At 40.7% G+C, this 18,306-nt stretch overlaps 1 protein-coding gene across 7 annotated transcripts in view; it reads right to left on the bottom strand.

Moving 5' to 3' along the window:
• LOC138932777 (protein turtle) overlaps positions 1–18,306 on the bottom strand; it is a 55,056-nt gene that overhangs the window by 31,876 nt on the left and 4,874 nt on the right. For 3 of the 7 annotated variants that reach the window (XM_070294930.1, XM_070294935.1, XM_070294932.1), the window contains exon 3: positions 14,027–14,160. In XM_070294930.1, the coding sequence (XP_070151031.1) occupies positions 14,027–14,160 (134 nt within the window). Of the gene's footprint in view, positions 1–13,987; positions 14,161–18,306 lie in introns of all 7 variants that reach the window. The other 4 variants (XM_070294934.1, XM_070294931.1, XM_070294928.1 and 1 more) reach the window with 2 other exon arrangements.

Consider the following 18,306-nt stretch of genomic DNA (forward strand, 5'->3'; position numbering starts at 1 on the left):
CTTATTTCCCCAGCACTGTAAACATTCCAACGTCTATTTTCATCCTTGATCAAGGCATTTTACCGAGCGTCGTGTCGGAACTGTTTAACAAAAGCACGCGACTAACTCTTTTGCGAAATATATATCTGTATTGACGATTAGTTACGTAATGCAATATTGCTCAAATTGCGAAAATGCAAATTGTCTCTTTTCTCATAATGAGAAAACAGATCGATTAAGCCGTTGAAGGCTATTTTTTTGCGTAATGAAAAATTTATCTGGTCGAAGTAAGCCTTGGTAAATGGAACTCAATAATTCAGGATATAACGTTTGCTGTGCAACGTAATGGCGCATAACGGGGGGACTAATACAAAATAGTACCGTGACAAGCGTAAACGAGAATCGTGCGTGGGTTGGGTGAACACATCCCCTAATTCCTTATGCATACCACGATACTACCGCTTAGGTCATCGGATGCTCGGTTGCGGAGTTTATTGCGGAAATTTTGATAATTCATCCCCCGAGTGACATCGAGAAGCGGGGCTAGGCGAGCTGTAACAGGGTTGATATTTAAGATGGCTGCTATATCCTCCGGAGATCGAGCCCCAAAACCGAGGCTGGCCGAACTAGTTAAATGTTAATGAAGGGATCGGTATTCTTGAAATAGGCGCAACACGGTTGACGCGCGGCCTGTTCGGGATTGAGAAAAGTACTTTTGACAATTTAATTTATTCTCCCATAGTATAGTCACGTAGACATGTGTGCGTATATATATTAACATTTTCAATATTAAATTTTGTTGATATAATACTAGTTATTATATACGGGGAAACATACCGCGAGTTGGCTTATATGAGGATTAATGTAAGCTTTAGGTAGATTTATATTTAATTGCAGTATTAATATATGCAACGTGTTATTATATTATAAACTACGGTTACACGACCCTTATATTGCAATTCCAGTGATGCTAATTATTATGCAACGTATCGACGTGCCGACTTAAGCCGTCCGCATGAAAATTCATGAATGTTCACCGAGATTATGCTTGAAATGTCCGATTTGATTTTCGTAGAATCAAATTTATCATTTCTATTTCATCGCGGGCTATTATCGATTAATAATAGTTCAGTTAAAGCTACAACAGAATTGCGAGTTCTACATCTTTTACAGCGGTTAATGAATATTTCAGAGGATTACTAAGTAGCAGGTGAGTTTCTCTCTCTCTCTCTCTCTACAGAAATGTTATTAAAGATCGATATCATTTCCGCGAATTGTAACTAGCGCAGAGTTGAAGGAACCTATGGAGAAACACGATGTATATGTGAGTCCATTTACACGAAAAAAACATGTACCAATACAAAAGAAAATATACTAGATATATACTATTTTGGCTAAAATCCAGATTCTATTTAAGATTAAATGCATTAGTTTTTATATTTTTTTTTCGACACTGAGAGAAATTATAATCCCATAAATACGCAATTGTGATATGACATAATGGATGACATTAACAATTCTATTGTTTAAAATGTAAATATATATATTATTTAAAGCATAAAATATAAATTCAAATTTTATTAAAGTTCCATTTATTAATATTCCCCCTTCAAGAAGCGACAACCTAGAGGCAACGACCGCTTTAATCGATAACTTTTTAAAAGTACTATTTTCGCGAGAGTTTGTTTAACGAAAACGTGATAGTAAAAGATAAAGGGCTTACAATAATCTTGTGCCGCGCGATTTATTTCTGTCGCAAGCCGCATTCGATAGAATATCTTTCTAAACACAGGACGCGATGCTGCAATATTTTCTATTGACATGACATAAAACATTTATATTTTATTCGTTATTTACATTGTCCGAAAAAAAGATACCGACTTTATATCTTATTGAATATTTTATCACGGCAATTGAATTTTCTTCCGTAAGTGTTGACTAAAAAAAGGTTATATATTCTAGTAGCAAAATGAAAAGTCCGTGATTATGTATTAACGTCGCTACCGTTATGTATGTATATGTGACGAGTTAATTTACTCAACCTTTTTGGAAGTCCTTAAGGCAGGGATTTATCAAATGCTCGAGAGCAGTAAGGCGAATGTAAGATGGAAGTAATATCAAGTTCTTCGTTGAAACACTCTTGGAAGACGATACTTGTTTTGCTAAATTGTTTTGAGTAAGTGACACTTAGCTACGATACTTTTGCCCAATGTTTGCATCAATATTTAATCGAACTCTTTCAGTTTACGTACAAGTTTCACAGAAACTTTGTTCTGGAAAACTCGTCTACTTTTGGCGTGATCTTAAGGCAAATAGGTTTCACTTCTCCCGCACGATGCCAGTCTGGCTTTGAACCACGCCTTTCCACGAATTTCTCTCGAAGTGATGTGTAATATTACACATTCACGTCTTTCCGTACCATTACCTTCAAGATATTCAGCATATTAAGTTTGTCGTCGTTAAAGCGTTTCTTCACAAAAATCAAAGCTGCAATTGCCACTCTTTCCCACTTTTGTGTACCTATTTATCGATATTGCAATTTTTGTTTTCGGATACCTTCATCGTTTCATCGCTGCTTCATTAAGACAAACAATCAATATTTGCTTTCGCGATCAATTTACATGTCCCGTATCAACGTTCAATTAGATCGATTTATACAACGCGACATTAAAACAATCTGAGGGATTGTGTGCTTTAAAACCGATGACGATTTTATAATATTATGCTGAATCGCTGAAGGTGGTTGTTTCGAATTTTGCTCGGTCGAACGAGTTAGAGTTTATTAATAGGTTCGGAAACGTGTGCGCGAGCTAGCCCTTGAGCTCCTTTAGGACGGCGCGTTGTAAATCGATGCCATTTTCACGAGCTTATTTAGAAGAGGTCTGGAACGGCAGGGGAAGGCGATCGGTACTTTACGAAACTCGCTTGCTTTATACGCGACAAGTTCGGCCGTCCGGTTCGGGAACTTACGAGGGCTGGATATCACTTTTGGGAAATGGCAATCGAGTTCTCGGTGAGAAGTAATTCTCCCGAGGGGGAAGTGGCACCTGCTCCGCGCTGTAAACGCGCTGCCAACGTTTTCGACGTCGTTGCAACGAGCCGTGCTTCTCGGGATCGCAAATTGAGAATTTAAAGGACGATCGGGCAACTTGGCAAAAGTATCGCACGGGGCTTTATGCGCTTTACAATTGACGAAGGGTATTACGGCGTAATGCCATTCTTTAACTGAATCCAATTTCGACGTTGCATTCGTATGAATTATGTATCTTCTTGCGGAACTGCCACCGACTTAGACCGATGGAGATCGGTGGAGTTAAAAGTTCACCTCTCCGGACTTTAACTCTTGTTAACGCGCGATTAACTTAACGCGAGATCGATCGAGCATCTGCTATTCGATTGTAGAGTTTGGAGAGTTTTACGAGTCTCACGCGCGAAAAGAGCCGCATATTTTTCATCCTGTAATATCTATTACGTTCATCTCAACACATCAAGTTGTGTTATGGCAAGTAATCTATCGAGAGTATGCGAAGTACATATTTACATTCTTCATTTTTTTCTTTCAATATTCTCTGCTTAATTCTTCATCAAACGTTCGTCTTCTATTTTACGGATCATTCACGAATGATGACACAGATAGATCTGATATCTCGTATAGATTTCACACGTGTACACATATGTGCGACGAGTTTGCTATTTGCGAGCTTCTTCTTACGACAAACAGCGGAAAGTGTGTCGGTATCGTTCGTAAAATCGCGAGTTCTCGAATGACTCATTGAATTTCCAGAGCGAAAAAGGCGGACTGTAGAAAGAAGGGTAGACATCTCGTGCCACTTTCCATAGTCGCGTCCGTGGCGAGAAAATTGTCTCGGCAGGGCAAACACTCGACGGCTGTTTATCTTCGCCGCGAAATCCTCTCTCGTATATCCGATGAACGAAAATACCACGCGTGGATGTGTGTCTGTGATCGTCTTGCGTGCACGTATGCGCGCGTATGTATATGTGCTCTTATATCGCGACACGATATACAGTTTCGCTTCTCGATCCTGCTGGACCGTTTTCGCCCAGGATAATAAGGATCTTAATTTTGTTGCATCGGCTTGTATCACGAATTGTTTCACTCGAAAATCATAACCGTCTCCGGTCTCGCATGTCTAATTTCACGAAAACACAGAGGGTGGTTTTCACATAACACCCCCATGGAACACTTTCGTGATATTATACGAAATGTACTCGTGAAATGTGCGCAAAATTTAAGCCACTAGAGATGCATGATGCTCTCACGTCGAATTCAAATTTTGTTTTACACGTAGGTAAATGGCATCCCGTCTGCTCTTATCACTTGGCTTTACCACTCATTTTTCGATATACCTAATAAATTATTATATACCGTTGTCTTTCATTGATAAAATTGCTTTAGTTATTGAAATAAAAATAGTTAGCTCGCATCCATCGTATATTCAGAATTATTTTTTCTCATCGGAATTCATCTGTACTCGAGCCGCGAATATTATCCTAAAGCGTTTATATATATCCACGGAAATTATTCCGGATTTTAATCGCGATTTTCACAGACTCTCTCTCTCTCTCTCACTGTCTTGAGCGGGATATTAGGATCTTGCGACCGCTAATTATCTCGTTAGTCGCGCCAAGAGAATTGCATTAATATCAACAATGTAAAAAAGGGAAAGTCGAGACCGCCAATTAACGGGGATAACGAGAGACATATGTCAAAAAGGAAGGAACGAGTTATGACTCGGAAAGTCGTGGCTCGAAACCGCACGTGGGGATCGACCGCAAGTGAGGAACTGTAACCCTGACACAGTCGAGCAGTTCAGCTTGACCTCCATGCATTCTGCATTATGTATGTAGACCTCCTAACCCCGCGCGGATTCGCCTGCATTGGCCGCGGCAAAGTGTCGCCTATGTTGCATGACGATGCCGTTTTGCGTTCCTGTAACGCGACGAGACGCGATTGCAAATTACGGCATTATTCGCTACAGAATAAATTATTAACGCTTAATATCTAACGCGTAGTCTCGAAGGTATTCTCGCGATCGAATACGATATCAAGAAAAGACGTATAATCGATAAAAGTGATTCATTTCTTTTCTAATGAAAATTTCTATAAAATTCTTATTCATAATTAAAGATTGAAATGGTGAAGATTAAAATAATTTAAATAAGGCGCATTAAGACGGAATATAATATTACGGGAGATTAATGTTTTTCACGTGCTTCAACTGTCGGTCAGAGAAATCCCCGTCTAAGAGAACCTCCTTGTTGCTTTGTTTTCATTGCGATCGCGCCGAGAGGGAACAGGAAAATAATTACCTTTGTGGTTTACGTTCGCCGACGGAATGAAAAGAAAAAAGAAATGGATAGTTGGAACGCCAAGAGGTTTCACCTTATTTTCCGCGGGGGAACGACGCCGCTTGTCTATGAGGTGGATAATATTCAGTCGAAACTCGGGAGGGAAACCTGCCAGGTTGCGGGTAACTTTCAGAGACCTCAGAGGGGTTTCTAACAGGAAAAGGGAGGGGAGGGGAGTAAAGTTGGACGCAACGGTAGGACGGGTAAGTCGGTCTCTCTGATGGAGGTGAATGCCTCCCGAGTGGAAGCGCCAGTGAAATTGAATTGCAGCAAGACTCTATTTCTCTTTCTCGCGCGCAAACACGCTCTTATGTCTCGTCCTTCCTTTCTCTCTCTCTCTCTCTCTCTCTCTCTCTCTCTCTCTCTCTCTCTCTCTCTCTCTCTCTCTCTCATAATCTTTCTCTTTCTCTCTCCATCTTTCTCTATATCCCAATCTTGCTTTCGCTCTATCTCAGTTTCCGCTGTCTCGCTCGTGCTTCATCAATTTGCTCCCCCTTCCCTTTCTCTTTACCTTCCATTCATCCCATCTCTCCTTCCAGTGTTTGCGCAGTTGACTCGTGTCTCCATTTGTTTCATTAAATTACGTCGCGCTCCCTTCTACCCCTTTCTATCCCTTCGTCTGTGATGAGATATATATCCACCATCTACTCACCGTCCTCAACCGGCATTCCCCCATCCGATGCCACTCGCGGCACTTTTCTTTCAAAATAAAGGAACGCGGGAAACAAGAAGGAAAGGCCTCCATTACGTTCATCCAACCCTTCAACCCTTTCTTACAAATTTAATGCCACTCGTTGTTTCCATTCTTCTCTCTCTCTCTCTCTCTCTCTCTCTCTCTCTCTCTCTCTCTCGCTCTTTCTTTCGCTTTCTTCTGCGAGAAGCAACTCCCCTGATGTATTAGCGAACGAGCGCATTTACCGGTCGGCTTTATGGAAAAACATACGTCCCTCGTGGAGAGTGCTCGTTAAGAGTAAAAGAAGCAGTGGCTGGCAGGAAAGGCGAGGGTGGTCGGAGAGTGAAACAATGAGAGTTAGCATTCTCGCCGCGAAGTGCGCACATTAATTTGCATTTTCCACTTATATTTACGCGGCGCTTCGCTGTAATTCCATTGGAGAGCGCATGTCTCGATGAATGGTGACGCCGCAAAAATATTTAAAAGCTCGTAGCTATAACTGAGGAATTATTCGTTATTATTACGCGCCTCCGTGACGGAAATAATTGCTCTCTCGCTGGTAACTTCGTTACCCGCGGGGCATCGGAAGCTACAAGAAAGCAGATAGATACTCATCAATAATCAAAATAATTCAATACGAGAATAACGCGTTCTGGAAAGTCGCAATTTTTCATAATTGGATGTAAAAAAATTGAGCTCTACGTGTTATGAAATTATAGTTTTATGCAATTATCGTTCGATCAATTTACGAAATACGTATTTTTCACGCAGTGAGAAATGAGAAATAATGCACAAATAATTCATTCGAAACACAGAAATTAAGTCAATTACAGTATATATTTTTCTTTCGCATCAATTAATGTGGCTACGGGGTGAATAATGGTTTCGTGTAAGCGCTATTATTATTATACACACACAGAATGCTTTTGCGTCAGTCTCAATATAGTATAATCCGGATATTCGTCGGGTGAAACAAGATACAGCCTGCGCAAGACTCCTGTCCTTCCGGCAAGCTCGTAGAGACCAACGTTCCAGCGGGGGCGGCAATGGAACCCCACCTTTCGCTCTGTCGAGAGGGGGGCGCGTTAATTTTCCACGTACGTTGGCGGTGCGCCGCATAATCTCATCACGGGATGCCACCTGGTGTGGATGCCTCGTCGTGAGATAAATGCGTGCGTGCACGTAAGTTTAACTGGTACAGGTGCAATCCGGATTACGAATATACGTACCATCCTCCGCGAAATTTTGTTTCTCCATTTCGCACGGTCTGGAAATTTGCCTTTTTTTTCTTTCCCTTTTGTTTCATCGCGACCGAACCAGTTGGAGGGCGCATAAATGCAAATTGTCGCGTATGCAAATGCATGTTTCTACCAGCACGTACTACTGCTCTCTTACACAATGCCTTTTACAGAGGACGTTCAAAAACTTACCCCATCCTACGACTTTAATGCGAGCGAGAATTATTTTATAACATGGTTTTTCGCTTTTGTTAATAGTTTAAGAGGCACGAGTGACCATCCTTTAGCCGCTTACCGAGCGAAACCAATCGAGAAATATTTAAAGTTAAAGTTCGCGCGTATCCATATTACAAAATCGAATAAACCGTATAACGTTTTCTATTCGTTTTGAATTATATTTTTTTGCGGCGCCTGTGAAAACCGTGCGTTTGAAAAATTCCCACCGCAATTATATATGTAGCTTCTCTTTTGGCTTTAATATAATTCACGTTCCGCGTGTGTGTTTAACGCTGTTTGTCGCAAGGTAATTTAATATCAAGTACCTCATTTCGTACATACGTAAAATAATTGAAAAGAAAGATACACACGCGGATAAAAAGGAGCGACGTAAAATGCAAAGCAAATGAAAACGCGCGAGAGATATTCGATGGAAGCGTTAGTCGCGAATAGCTAGCAATCTGCTTCCTGGTAGTTGCAAAAGGAGCATCGGCGAGTGGGTTCACGCGTTTGCCAAACAAACTCCGGCTTTAATGCGGGTTTGTGTTGCGCAGATTCGTTCACGCGCGACCCAGAGAACTGCCAAAGGATAAATAAAATGCGTTTCGACGTATCGTCTCTCTTCCGCCTATGTGTGTGTATTGGATTCATAAAAAAGTCATCGAAATTACTATCGTGTAGCGTGACTTTTACGCGCACTTTCGCCGTATTTATTTCGCATAAATTTTGAAAGAAAGTTTTTCTTTTTTTTTTCCTCTTTTTCTCTTTCGATCTTTTAGCGGTTTTGGCCGAGAAAACTGAAGGTAATGCATTTTCTCTCTCCCCACGAATACGAATCACAGATACAATATAGGGAAACGCATCTCAGCCGCAATTTACGAGAGTGCTTTTTCTTTATTCATCGAATCAATTAGCGGCGCCCGAGTTAGAAGATATTTGTGTATTTGTTCGTATTCATATCTATGACGAATGTGCGAATCATCCCTCTTCGCGTATTCATTTCGAATATGCATTTCGAGTATTGACAATCGCTCGTATTTCGCAAAGCAAACTATAACACGAGTCGTATAAATAGAATTGTTTGATAAACGATTCTATTTGATTCGCCTTGCAGGAAAAAATTTGTTGGTACAGTGTCAATATAAAAAAAAAAAAAAAAAAAAGAAAGAAAGAAAGAAAAGATTTTACAGGTAAATATCTCTGCATTTTTGCGCTTCTATGATAACAGTAACATTCGCGAGAAGTTTCTTTTACTCAAATATTCGTTAACAGCTTTTTTTCTTTTTTTTGCGAGATAAAATTGGCTCTGCGAACGAAACTCCATGAAAGACATCGTATAACGCGTTCTCTCCGCTTCTTCTCATTAAGAATTTTTTCGAGTCTCTTAATTATGAATCGTAGCCTTTTAATTATCGCCGTTAATTGCAATTGCGGTGCGAGCCATTGCACCTCGCGGTCGCGTCAACCGCGTGCGACGAAAAAATGGTACCCGCGGAGGGAACGCGAGGAAGCCAGTTTCGCGCCATAGACGAGAACGCGGGGGTGCAAAAAAGTCGGACGGGAAGAGAAATTAGTTGTCAGCCGCAGCGCCATAGACAGGGGGGAGAGGGGGCGAAAGCGCGACGGTCTGAGGGAGGGAACGGGTGGTCGGTAACGGGAGCGAAAGGGGAGAAGGGGAAGGTTCGAATCGTGAGAGGGCGAGGTGGTCGAGACGATGAAGGAGAGCGGCTCAAAAGCCCCGGGCTTCTCGCGTGATTTATGCGAGATTCCAGTGATGCTGCGCGTAAAAAAGAAAACAGCTCCTCGCTATGTACCAACCCCCGAACCTCGCGATGCCCCCTCGTTCCCTACCCCTCGTCATTCCCTCCCCCCCCCCTAAGCTGCGAGTCGTCTGGAAATGGAAATGGCCGGGGCGCATCGCGTTCCGCTGCTGGAGATCTCCCCGCTTTCAGAAGCATTTTCCGAGGGACAGGAAAAAGAACGGCCACGAAGAATCGACCTCGGCCGTGCTCGCGCTTCCCGAAGTGATTTGCCGAGACACGGTAATTAATGCTAATAGAAAAATTGCTGAAACAGTTGAATGTGAAGATTGGAAAGCGAGGCGGTACTGAAATTTTTTCGCGATATACACAGAGAACACTTTTTTTCTGCCGTGAAAGTATAGGCACTCGGGGATGAGATGAGATAACCGCGCGTAGAATACTTCTCTTTTAAAGATGCACACACACACACACGTCTTCGTTTTTCTCTCTGTAAATGTGATTCTTATATATTTAATCTTTTTATTTGCTATATCATGGGTATACTTTTTTTTTATTCTATAGTGTATATATTTTAAAATATTATAAAGTATTTTATTATAATGAAGACATTACAATTTCTATTATATTCTCCTATTTGAGTCTTAGTATTTCATATCGATTATATATACGTATCAACTATGGATCAATTGTATTAGAAATTGACATTTGATTTAATCAGGCGCGCGCGATCGAAATTTGATGCGGATACGACAGCGTCGAATAAAATATTCTATTTGCCGCGTTACATGATCTTCGACGCGTAAGATTTGCTTATGGAATTCATGACGTTCCATAACCATCAATGCAACGACGATCATGCTCGCGATTAATTTTTATCATATCGATTCCGCGTGCGAAGTACACTCGGACAGTACCTATTACGAGAAGGATGCTGATCGTTATAAACTCGTATCTATATTCTTGAGGGCGTGTGTGACGAAGCGTGAACGCGGCTTAAGATTATTAACCAGTCGCGAGCGATTTTCGATCGCGGTGATCATGGTGTTGTCCCGCGCGGCCGATCGATCAATTAATTAATTACGGGACGTAGGCAGGTTTGCATAGTCAATATTGAATTCAACGGTTAATATGCGTTTCCGGGCAACGCGATGCAGGCGCTTTCGAGATCCAGTGTCGTTAGAGCCATCCGGTGCTGGACATCTCGACGCTGGATCGTCGATTTCGCCCGCATTTTAATTATACATTTAAAAACCATGAGATCGACGCATTTTTTTTTTCCACGATACGATTTTCATTCGTCGCCCGGTCGTCGATAACGCGAACGCTATAATTCGTTGGATTGCGTCGGCCTCGCGCGCGACCAGCATATCCTATCGTGTTTTAATTTTAATCAATTTATCTTTCCCCGGCAATTACCAGCCGACGAGATGATATCTCGCGCCAGTGGGCTCATCAGATTAGCGGGATATCGTATTATATTGATCGCGAGACACGCCGATAAGCGCAACGCGAGGGTATAAATTCGTGGCGACGCGTTAACGTGCATGCAAGTAACGCGTAATAAGAAATATACGGGAGATAATAACATTACACACTAGCACAATATGCAAGATTATCTACACACGCGCGTTACATATCGTGCGCTCGCAGCGGTAATGTCCGGATTGTGAGGAGGGTGCGTTGCACCATGCATCGGGCGATAACTTTTATATCGTACTTTCGCAACAAGATTGCGATTTACGGCTAGATTCGACGTTGCGATTCGTACAATTACGCGATTTAATTGCGGCCCCGCATCGATGAGATATTTTTACGCGACAACCGCACGTGTTTCGAGCCATACGCGACGCGTATCTCCCTCTCCAATTAAATCCGCCACCATCACCACCACGTACGCAAGCGACATCACATGCAAGGCACCAGAGATTAGAGAGACAGAGACATGATTTTTCAATTTTCCCTCCCCGAAATAGAAGTGGGAAAGTGCACTACTCCGCATTGTTTCGTGATGGACGAGCTCGCCGTTCGCGGGAGAACGTTCCGCGCGAGTAATTCGAAATACTCGTATAGATATCGAAATATTGAAAGAAACCAAGAGTCAAAGTTTGTCAATTCCAACAAGCGGAATGTATTTGTTGACTCTGAGCCAAATATCGTATCGTTTTATCATTATTTATAAAGAGAAGTAATTAAAATGCTAAATATTCCAACGTAATTAAAAATATATAATATATCATTTTTCTTCTTTCTTTTTATCGCAAGATATCACGAGATTCGTTGAGTAAAATTTTTTTTTTTTTTTTTTTTTTTTTTTTAAGAATATCCGTTATAAGACAAAGATTCAATGTAAAATATGGTAAATGCATAACAGCATGTAAAACTCCGATAGTCAAAGTGGATCTCGGGTTCTTCCGCTTTTTTTTTTTATATCGCGGGAATAAAAAAAGATCCGTGAAACGGCGAGCTTGTCGTTCGAAAGAGCCGCGACGAGTCGTGAACGTAGGATACTTATATTTAATCGGGAAGAAAATCTCTCTCTTACGAGACGAGCAACACGAGTCGTGGTGCGACTTTACGAGCGTGTAGGCGAACCGGCGTGGGTTTCCCGGATACCGGGTTACACGCGTCACGACCGGACTGGCTCTTCCGCTCTCTCTCTCGAAACGGTGCAACGAACTCTCCATGAAGAAACTACCACGAGTATCGTCGTCGAGCTCGTGCGGGCGCACGTGAAAAATTGCGAAACACGTCCACGTTGATTCGTAACACGTAGAAAAGAGCTTGTGACTCTACGGTATATCGTATTCTGCGTATAATCGTATTATGAATAAAGAACCAAATATTCTAAATAGATTAATCTCAATTGATAGATTAGGTGTCGCAGATATATTAATAAAGCCGGATATCAATGATCTTAAATTAATAATTTTCATCGCAGGTTTACACTCTAATAAGCTTTTGATACACTGTCAGAAAACATTAACCTTTTTAAAACTGAATCTATAATATTTTTTAGCAGCTTTAAATTTTTTTGTTCCTTAATTACGTCTACGAATCAATGTATCGTTCATTTTCATCGCGCATCCGCATTGATGGCTCCACGTGTACACATGTATATCGCGATGGTATGCGGTTATCACATGAGATGCGTATGAATGAAGAAAGTCTTTTGCATTTGTATGATTCGGAGTTAATTTATAGTTGATATTGATTGAATGATCGGATGATGTCGTTAATTGATCGTACATAATGTGCTCTGCCCTCTCCGGTCCGGATGAGATACATTTGTGACAACGTAAGTATGTTACTTTTACTCTACTGGAGCGAGTAACTTGCGGCGGTGCTCGCTCGTTCGCACGAACGAGAAGGCGTGTCCCGTTCGCCATTATCGATCCCACCAATTTAAATCAAACAAGGTACAAAACGATAAACGGAAAAACGTATAAGCGCGTAAAGCCAACAAATCATTGAAAATATACGGCCAATTTAAAGTCTCTCAACAATAACGTTGCAGTAACAGTTCAAAAACGTGTGCCCTCCGTTGCGCTCTGCCTCACTGGTTCAAGTTCTGGTATAAGCTTACTAGCAGAATCATATGTAACATTCATTGTTAAATAACTTTGTGCGAATATTGGAAAAATTCCTGAGGACATTCCAACGCCATTGATACCACCTAGCTCGGGTCAACGAAAATCTCAATATTTCGTAAATATTCGGTTAATATATAAATGTATTTCTGATTGAGTTGATATTTCGTTAAAACGTTATAAAATCTATATTATTATCATTGAAATGAAAGATAAGCGACGGTAGTTTTGGCGCGATTAAATACAATATGTAAAATTCCAAAAATATAACTTCACACTTTAATACAGAAATCGATCAAAATTTTTTCATTTTAATCCGAATCGATTCGAGTAATATATTTTGTAATAAAGTTAATTACAGAAAAATTCTTGGGAACTTTATTACAAAATATATTACTCGAAACGTATTAGGAAAACTTTGAAATCTTTTGTGAGAAAAGGATAATTGCAATTCTATTATTTATATTTTGAAAATGAGATTTTAATATTGATAGAAATCAAAGAGAAAAGTTAGCTCGCAGAATTCATGGAAAATAGCTATTTATTCGAACATACGACAAGCTGAATTGCGTCCGTGTTCTCTCTCTCTCTCTCTCTCTCTCTCTCTTTCCCATATTGCCTCTTCACGCCCCAGTTCACGATTATGCAACGTTAAATCGGAGAATTAAAAAAGAAGTCTCGGAAGTGCAAATTTCTTTCCACGGGAGTGAGCGCGCGCCGGGTGAACTGCGATAATTTCCAGTGGATTTCCATCCGAAGAAATTTAAGATACCTCGGCGGAGTATGTCTCTCGATTAAGCGTCGATTGAAACGTCGATTTTTCCATTACTCTTGCCGACGATTATTATATTTATATTCCATTACTCACGCTGTCTTCATTATTTCGTATCTTACCGTATCGGTATTAATCATGCGAAATTATATCGTGCTATTGCAATAATTCTCGACAAACGTGTTAATGGCGTTGGAAGGCGTGCTTGTGATTTTATATGCATCAATTGCCCGGAAGAAGCGAAGTGAAAGAAGACTTTTCGCTCGATATAACGTTGAGCGATTCTCTTCGTACATTGTTTAAAATCGTGTCGTGATGGTATACTAGCAGCTTGCTTGATACCAGAAGCGTGGCGCACTCGAGGAGTGCCCCCGTCTTTTTTAACTCACGGATATAGAGAGCAGAGGCGATATCGTCCGATATCGTACCGTGTCGCCTACCTTCTTCTCCCATTGGAGAACGTAGGGCACTGGGTGCTCACCGGGGAACTCTACGTGACAGTTGAAGACAACGCTCTCCCCGAGGATAGCGGTGATGTGCACCGCGTCTTGTTGACAGAGTCCTGAAACAAAAATCGTCATCTCGTTAATAATATAATAATGAGTATTCCGAAATTAATTATCAAGAATTTTAAAAGAGGAAAAAGAGATTATTCTCTATTTCTATAGATTTTTTTTCATTATAATATTATTACTATTAATAATGTCAATGCGATAAGCAAGCAAACATCAGCTGTCAAATTGCGCTATAAAAATGAAAGCTATAGGATAAAAATAGGATGAAACACTCGTTTCAAATGCCATTCAAAATTTTCCGCATTTTCACATTTCGCATCCGCAAAAAAACGTGCGGAAACTCATGATTTTTGCCACAAGAGTTTTGTCGTGGAAAGAAAACTGCGAGAGACCTAATGCCGCTCGTACTTGAACGGGAAGGCATTCAAAAGTCATTAAAGGTAAATCAGGGGCAATGGTTGTCGTACGCTCTCTTTTCCGCGAACCTGGGAAATCCGATGCCGCACGCGAGTAACGTCGTCGAGGCCGCGTAAGATTAACTTCGCATTAACCTCTATGCGATGTCGTAAGATCGAGTGCGACCTCGATTTCGTATGCTCGAGATAACGCGCTTGGTCAGAAATCCCTTCGCGTGTCGCGCGTGATAACGACGATGTTCCGCTCGCGGAACCCTTTCTAGAGCGACATCGATACGTTCGTTTTTTGCCGGTCTTATAACCTGTTTACGAATGGGGAGATATCGCTATAAATTATATATCGGGGAATGTCGGGACCGATAGGGAAAAAAAGTAGCCGGTACACGGTGACGCGGTGAAACGACGATGGTAAACACGTCGGGGAGAATAATGCGGGCGAGCCTGAGGGAAGAAACTCCTTTGGGATAATTAATGTTCTTAACGCAAACGAGGAACACAATGAATTAAAGGGCATTACTGTCGCGGATAAATTGATACTCGAAATTCGAAGCACTTTTGATTTTTAATACGAAAATTATCTATGTATCCTATGATTAAACATGAATATTCTAATCACAAATGATATTTGGATAAATATCTACAAGATCTTCTTTATTTCGAGAATAAATTTACTTTATGCAATAAATTTTTCAACGATGTATGTTATAAGCTTTTTGTAGCGCACGGACACTTTTGCTTAATAGCTTATATTGGCTTCGGCATAATCATCTTTAAAAAAAAAAAAAAAAAAAAAAAAAAAAAAAAAAAAAAAAAAAAAAAAAAATCTTATAAGAGATTTCTATTATTTTCAAATAATCGCTCGAGAAATAAATACCATAGAATAGAAAACGTGGATAGAGTTTGTCAGATGTATAAAACATACAGAGGGAAGTCTATTGTGGCGAGAACTAAAAAGTCCAAATACTTAAATTAATTCGTAGAAATATATTTGCCAGCGTAGTCTCTGCTATATTCGCGCAAAGTAATCGCAAAGTTTTATGTCGCAAGAAGCTCTATCGGTCGAGGAAACAGAAAATCGGGAATGACAGCCGATCTACTTTGCGTCCGGGAGAAAAGTTCGCGACTAGGAAATATCGATTTGACTGCTGACGAGCAAACTTGGGGACGAATCTATCACGGATCTTCCATTTTCGTTTTATCCTGGCCTTTCGCTGCTGCGTCACGATCGTCGCGATTAACGTTTCACTGCGGTAAACAGCTGCCGCATTTTCATGGACTTTTTACTACTTCGCGAACTACTGTTCTCTTCGAGTTGCCATTACGATCTAAATTTTGTCACGAAACGCCTGTTACCTTTGATTGACGTGTATCCTACAATTATTCAAGATTTAAAATCCAAAATGTTAACAATAGTTATATAATAATGAATTATTATATTAATTAGCATACGCGAGCTTTTTTCAATTTTTACGAGCATGCAACTATATAGGTCGCTCAAAATGCAACTTCCTATTGCATACCGTTTTGCAACTGCGACTATGCGAGGGGGTTTCACCTTTGCATAGATTGTGCATCTATAGAAGCGACGTCGCTTAATGCCCAGCTAACTTTAGGAACAGTCAAGCTTGCGTCAAAGCAGCTCCGCTACAACGTCGGTTGCTCGGAAAAGCTGACGATTGAAACCACAGAAAATCGCTAACATCAAGGGAGAGAGAATCGCGCGAAAGGCGGCAGCGGTCCCGAAGCACAATGGCATCCATTTCAAATAATGGACGCGACTTTGACAACTGTCCCCTTTGAGATCTCCCCCATGTTGCGAATACGACACATTTTTGGCGCTCGTATGCGCGGGCGACAAAGGGGACCGTAATAAATCTCTCCTCGGGCGTACGCAAACCTACGAAACGCGTTTCACAATGACAAACCTACGGCGTCAGATGAGTTCTAAATCGGAGATATTTTCATCGTTCAGAAAAAGTACGAGGGGATTTCAGAATGAAATTGGGTTACATTGAATGCGCCGTCTCGTTTATGACACGTGTCGATATTTATCGCGGTATGTTTATTATTATATAAAAATCGTTATACTGTAATAATGTATGTGTCATGCATTTTATATAGTTACACAATAAAAATCTAGGATGCGACATAATATTGAATGAAAAATTGTAAGAAATTTTTTTCCAACAAATTTAGTAAATGAGTGAAAATTTTAATTTAATCATATTTAACATGAAATACACGATTTTCTAATTTTCTTATTTTCAAATATAAATCAGAATTGGAACATTTATATTCCTGAATAATTCTGTCGCGTTGTAACATTAATATTCTTAAATTAACAAGTATATCTCTGTCGTGAACAATATGTCGCGATGCACATCCATATTTATATAGACAGATATGGACACGCTACTTCAAAGCCGTATCCATTGCGTAATATCATGGATGCTGGCTTCTTCCGGTGAACCATTGAAAGTTCGACACTTTGCCACAGGCATTTTTCTCGATAAAAAATGTGCGTCTCGCGACCTGAGAACATTCGACGCCATGAAGGAGAAAAGTCGCGCTAACTCGTACATCAGACTCGACGTTTTCGATCGTTTAAATGTAATAAATCGAAATAACGAGGCCGATACTCCGAGAACTTTTGGAGGATCGAAAATTGCTTCGGAACGTTCAAGTGTCGCGATACATAATCTCTCGAGATTTTTTTCAACTAATATCTTGATTCGAGATTCTCTCTGATTCCGTGATCCTCTTGCATTTATTAAAAATTCTTTTCGCGTATCTAATTTAATCTACAATTAAATTTTTATCTCGCGTTGCTCTCTCGTCGCAATATCCGAATATGATCGACATCTGCATCGCGGGCGATGTGTTATTAATGTAACGGGGAGAGAATCGTGACGATATTATTGATATTGTGCGACGAAACCGGCCTAACACCCTCCGATCGTGCAATAACCCGTTTTAGTCCGCCCTCCCGGTGTATGCGATGCGAATAATAATTTCAACTTGGACACGCAACTGACGCAGCATTTGTGCGGCCATTATCGCCATTCCCTGGATTCTCTTGGGATAACGCTGCATCCAAATAACCGTTTTTATTGTTACTTGTTATTAAATTTTCAACGGTCTGTCTGCAGCGTGTGCGGGCGCGTGTACACGACGGGAACACCTCGTTATCTCCGGAAAGTGAGCTCGTAAAATAAAGCCCCCCCGCGTTTCGTCTCTATACAGTACCCCGGTAATTATAATCATCATTATATGCGCTAATTTGTCCGTTGAATGAACCAACAGCCTGGAAAGAGATTTATGTACCGTGAAATCCAACATTTAACATAATCTTCATCTATAAATACGGATATTAAAATATTGGAATATTAAAACGTAGCAGAGAGATGCAGTTATTTGTTCAGTATTTATACAACATGTTGCCGTGCGAGATCAGCGAAATGACACACGCGAGTGTCTGTGGTCGCGTTTCGTAATGATGTAAAATTGTCAATCCCATCTAATTGCGATGATGATCGAGCTTTCTTACGTTTCTCATGGCAGCATTGATATATATCGCATACGATTTACAGAATCCATCGATCTGATGCGTGTGATAAATTTTGCTGCGCCCTAATAATTGATGCGTGAGAACGAACGCGCTACGAATTATTTGTTTTTCAACTTTATAGCCGAATGAAACCCGGTTGAGTCGTATTACCCGATCATCGAAAATCTGAAAGAGGTGCGAGCAACCGGCGCGGAAATTCTCTTTAAAAG

This window comes from Polyergus mexicanus, unplaced genomic scaffold (genome assembly GCF_030449975.1).
Source record: "Polyergus mexicanus isolate NDT 795.1 unplaced genomic scaffold, iyPolMexi1.0 SCAF_4, whole genome shotgun sequence".
Taxonomy (NCBI): domain Eukaryota; kingdom Metazoa; phylum Arthropoda; class Insecta; order Hymenoptera; family Formicidae; genus Polyergus; species Polyergus mexicanus.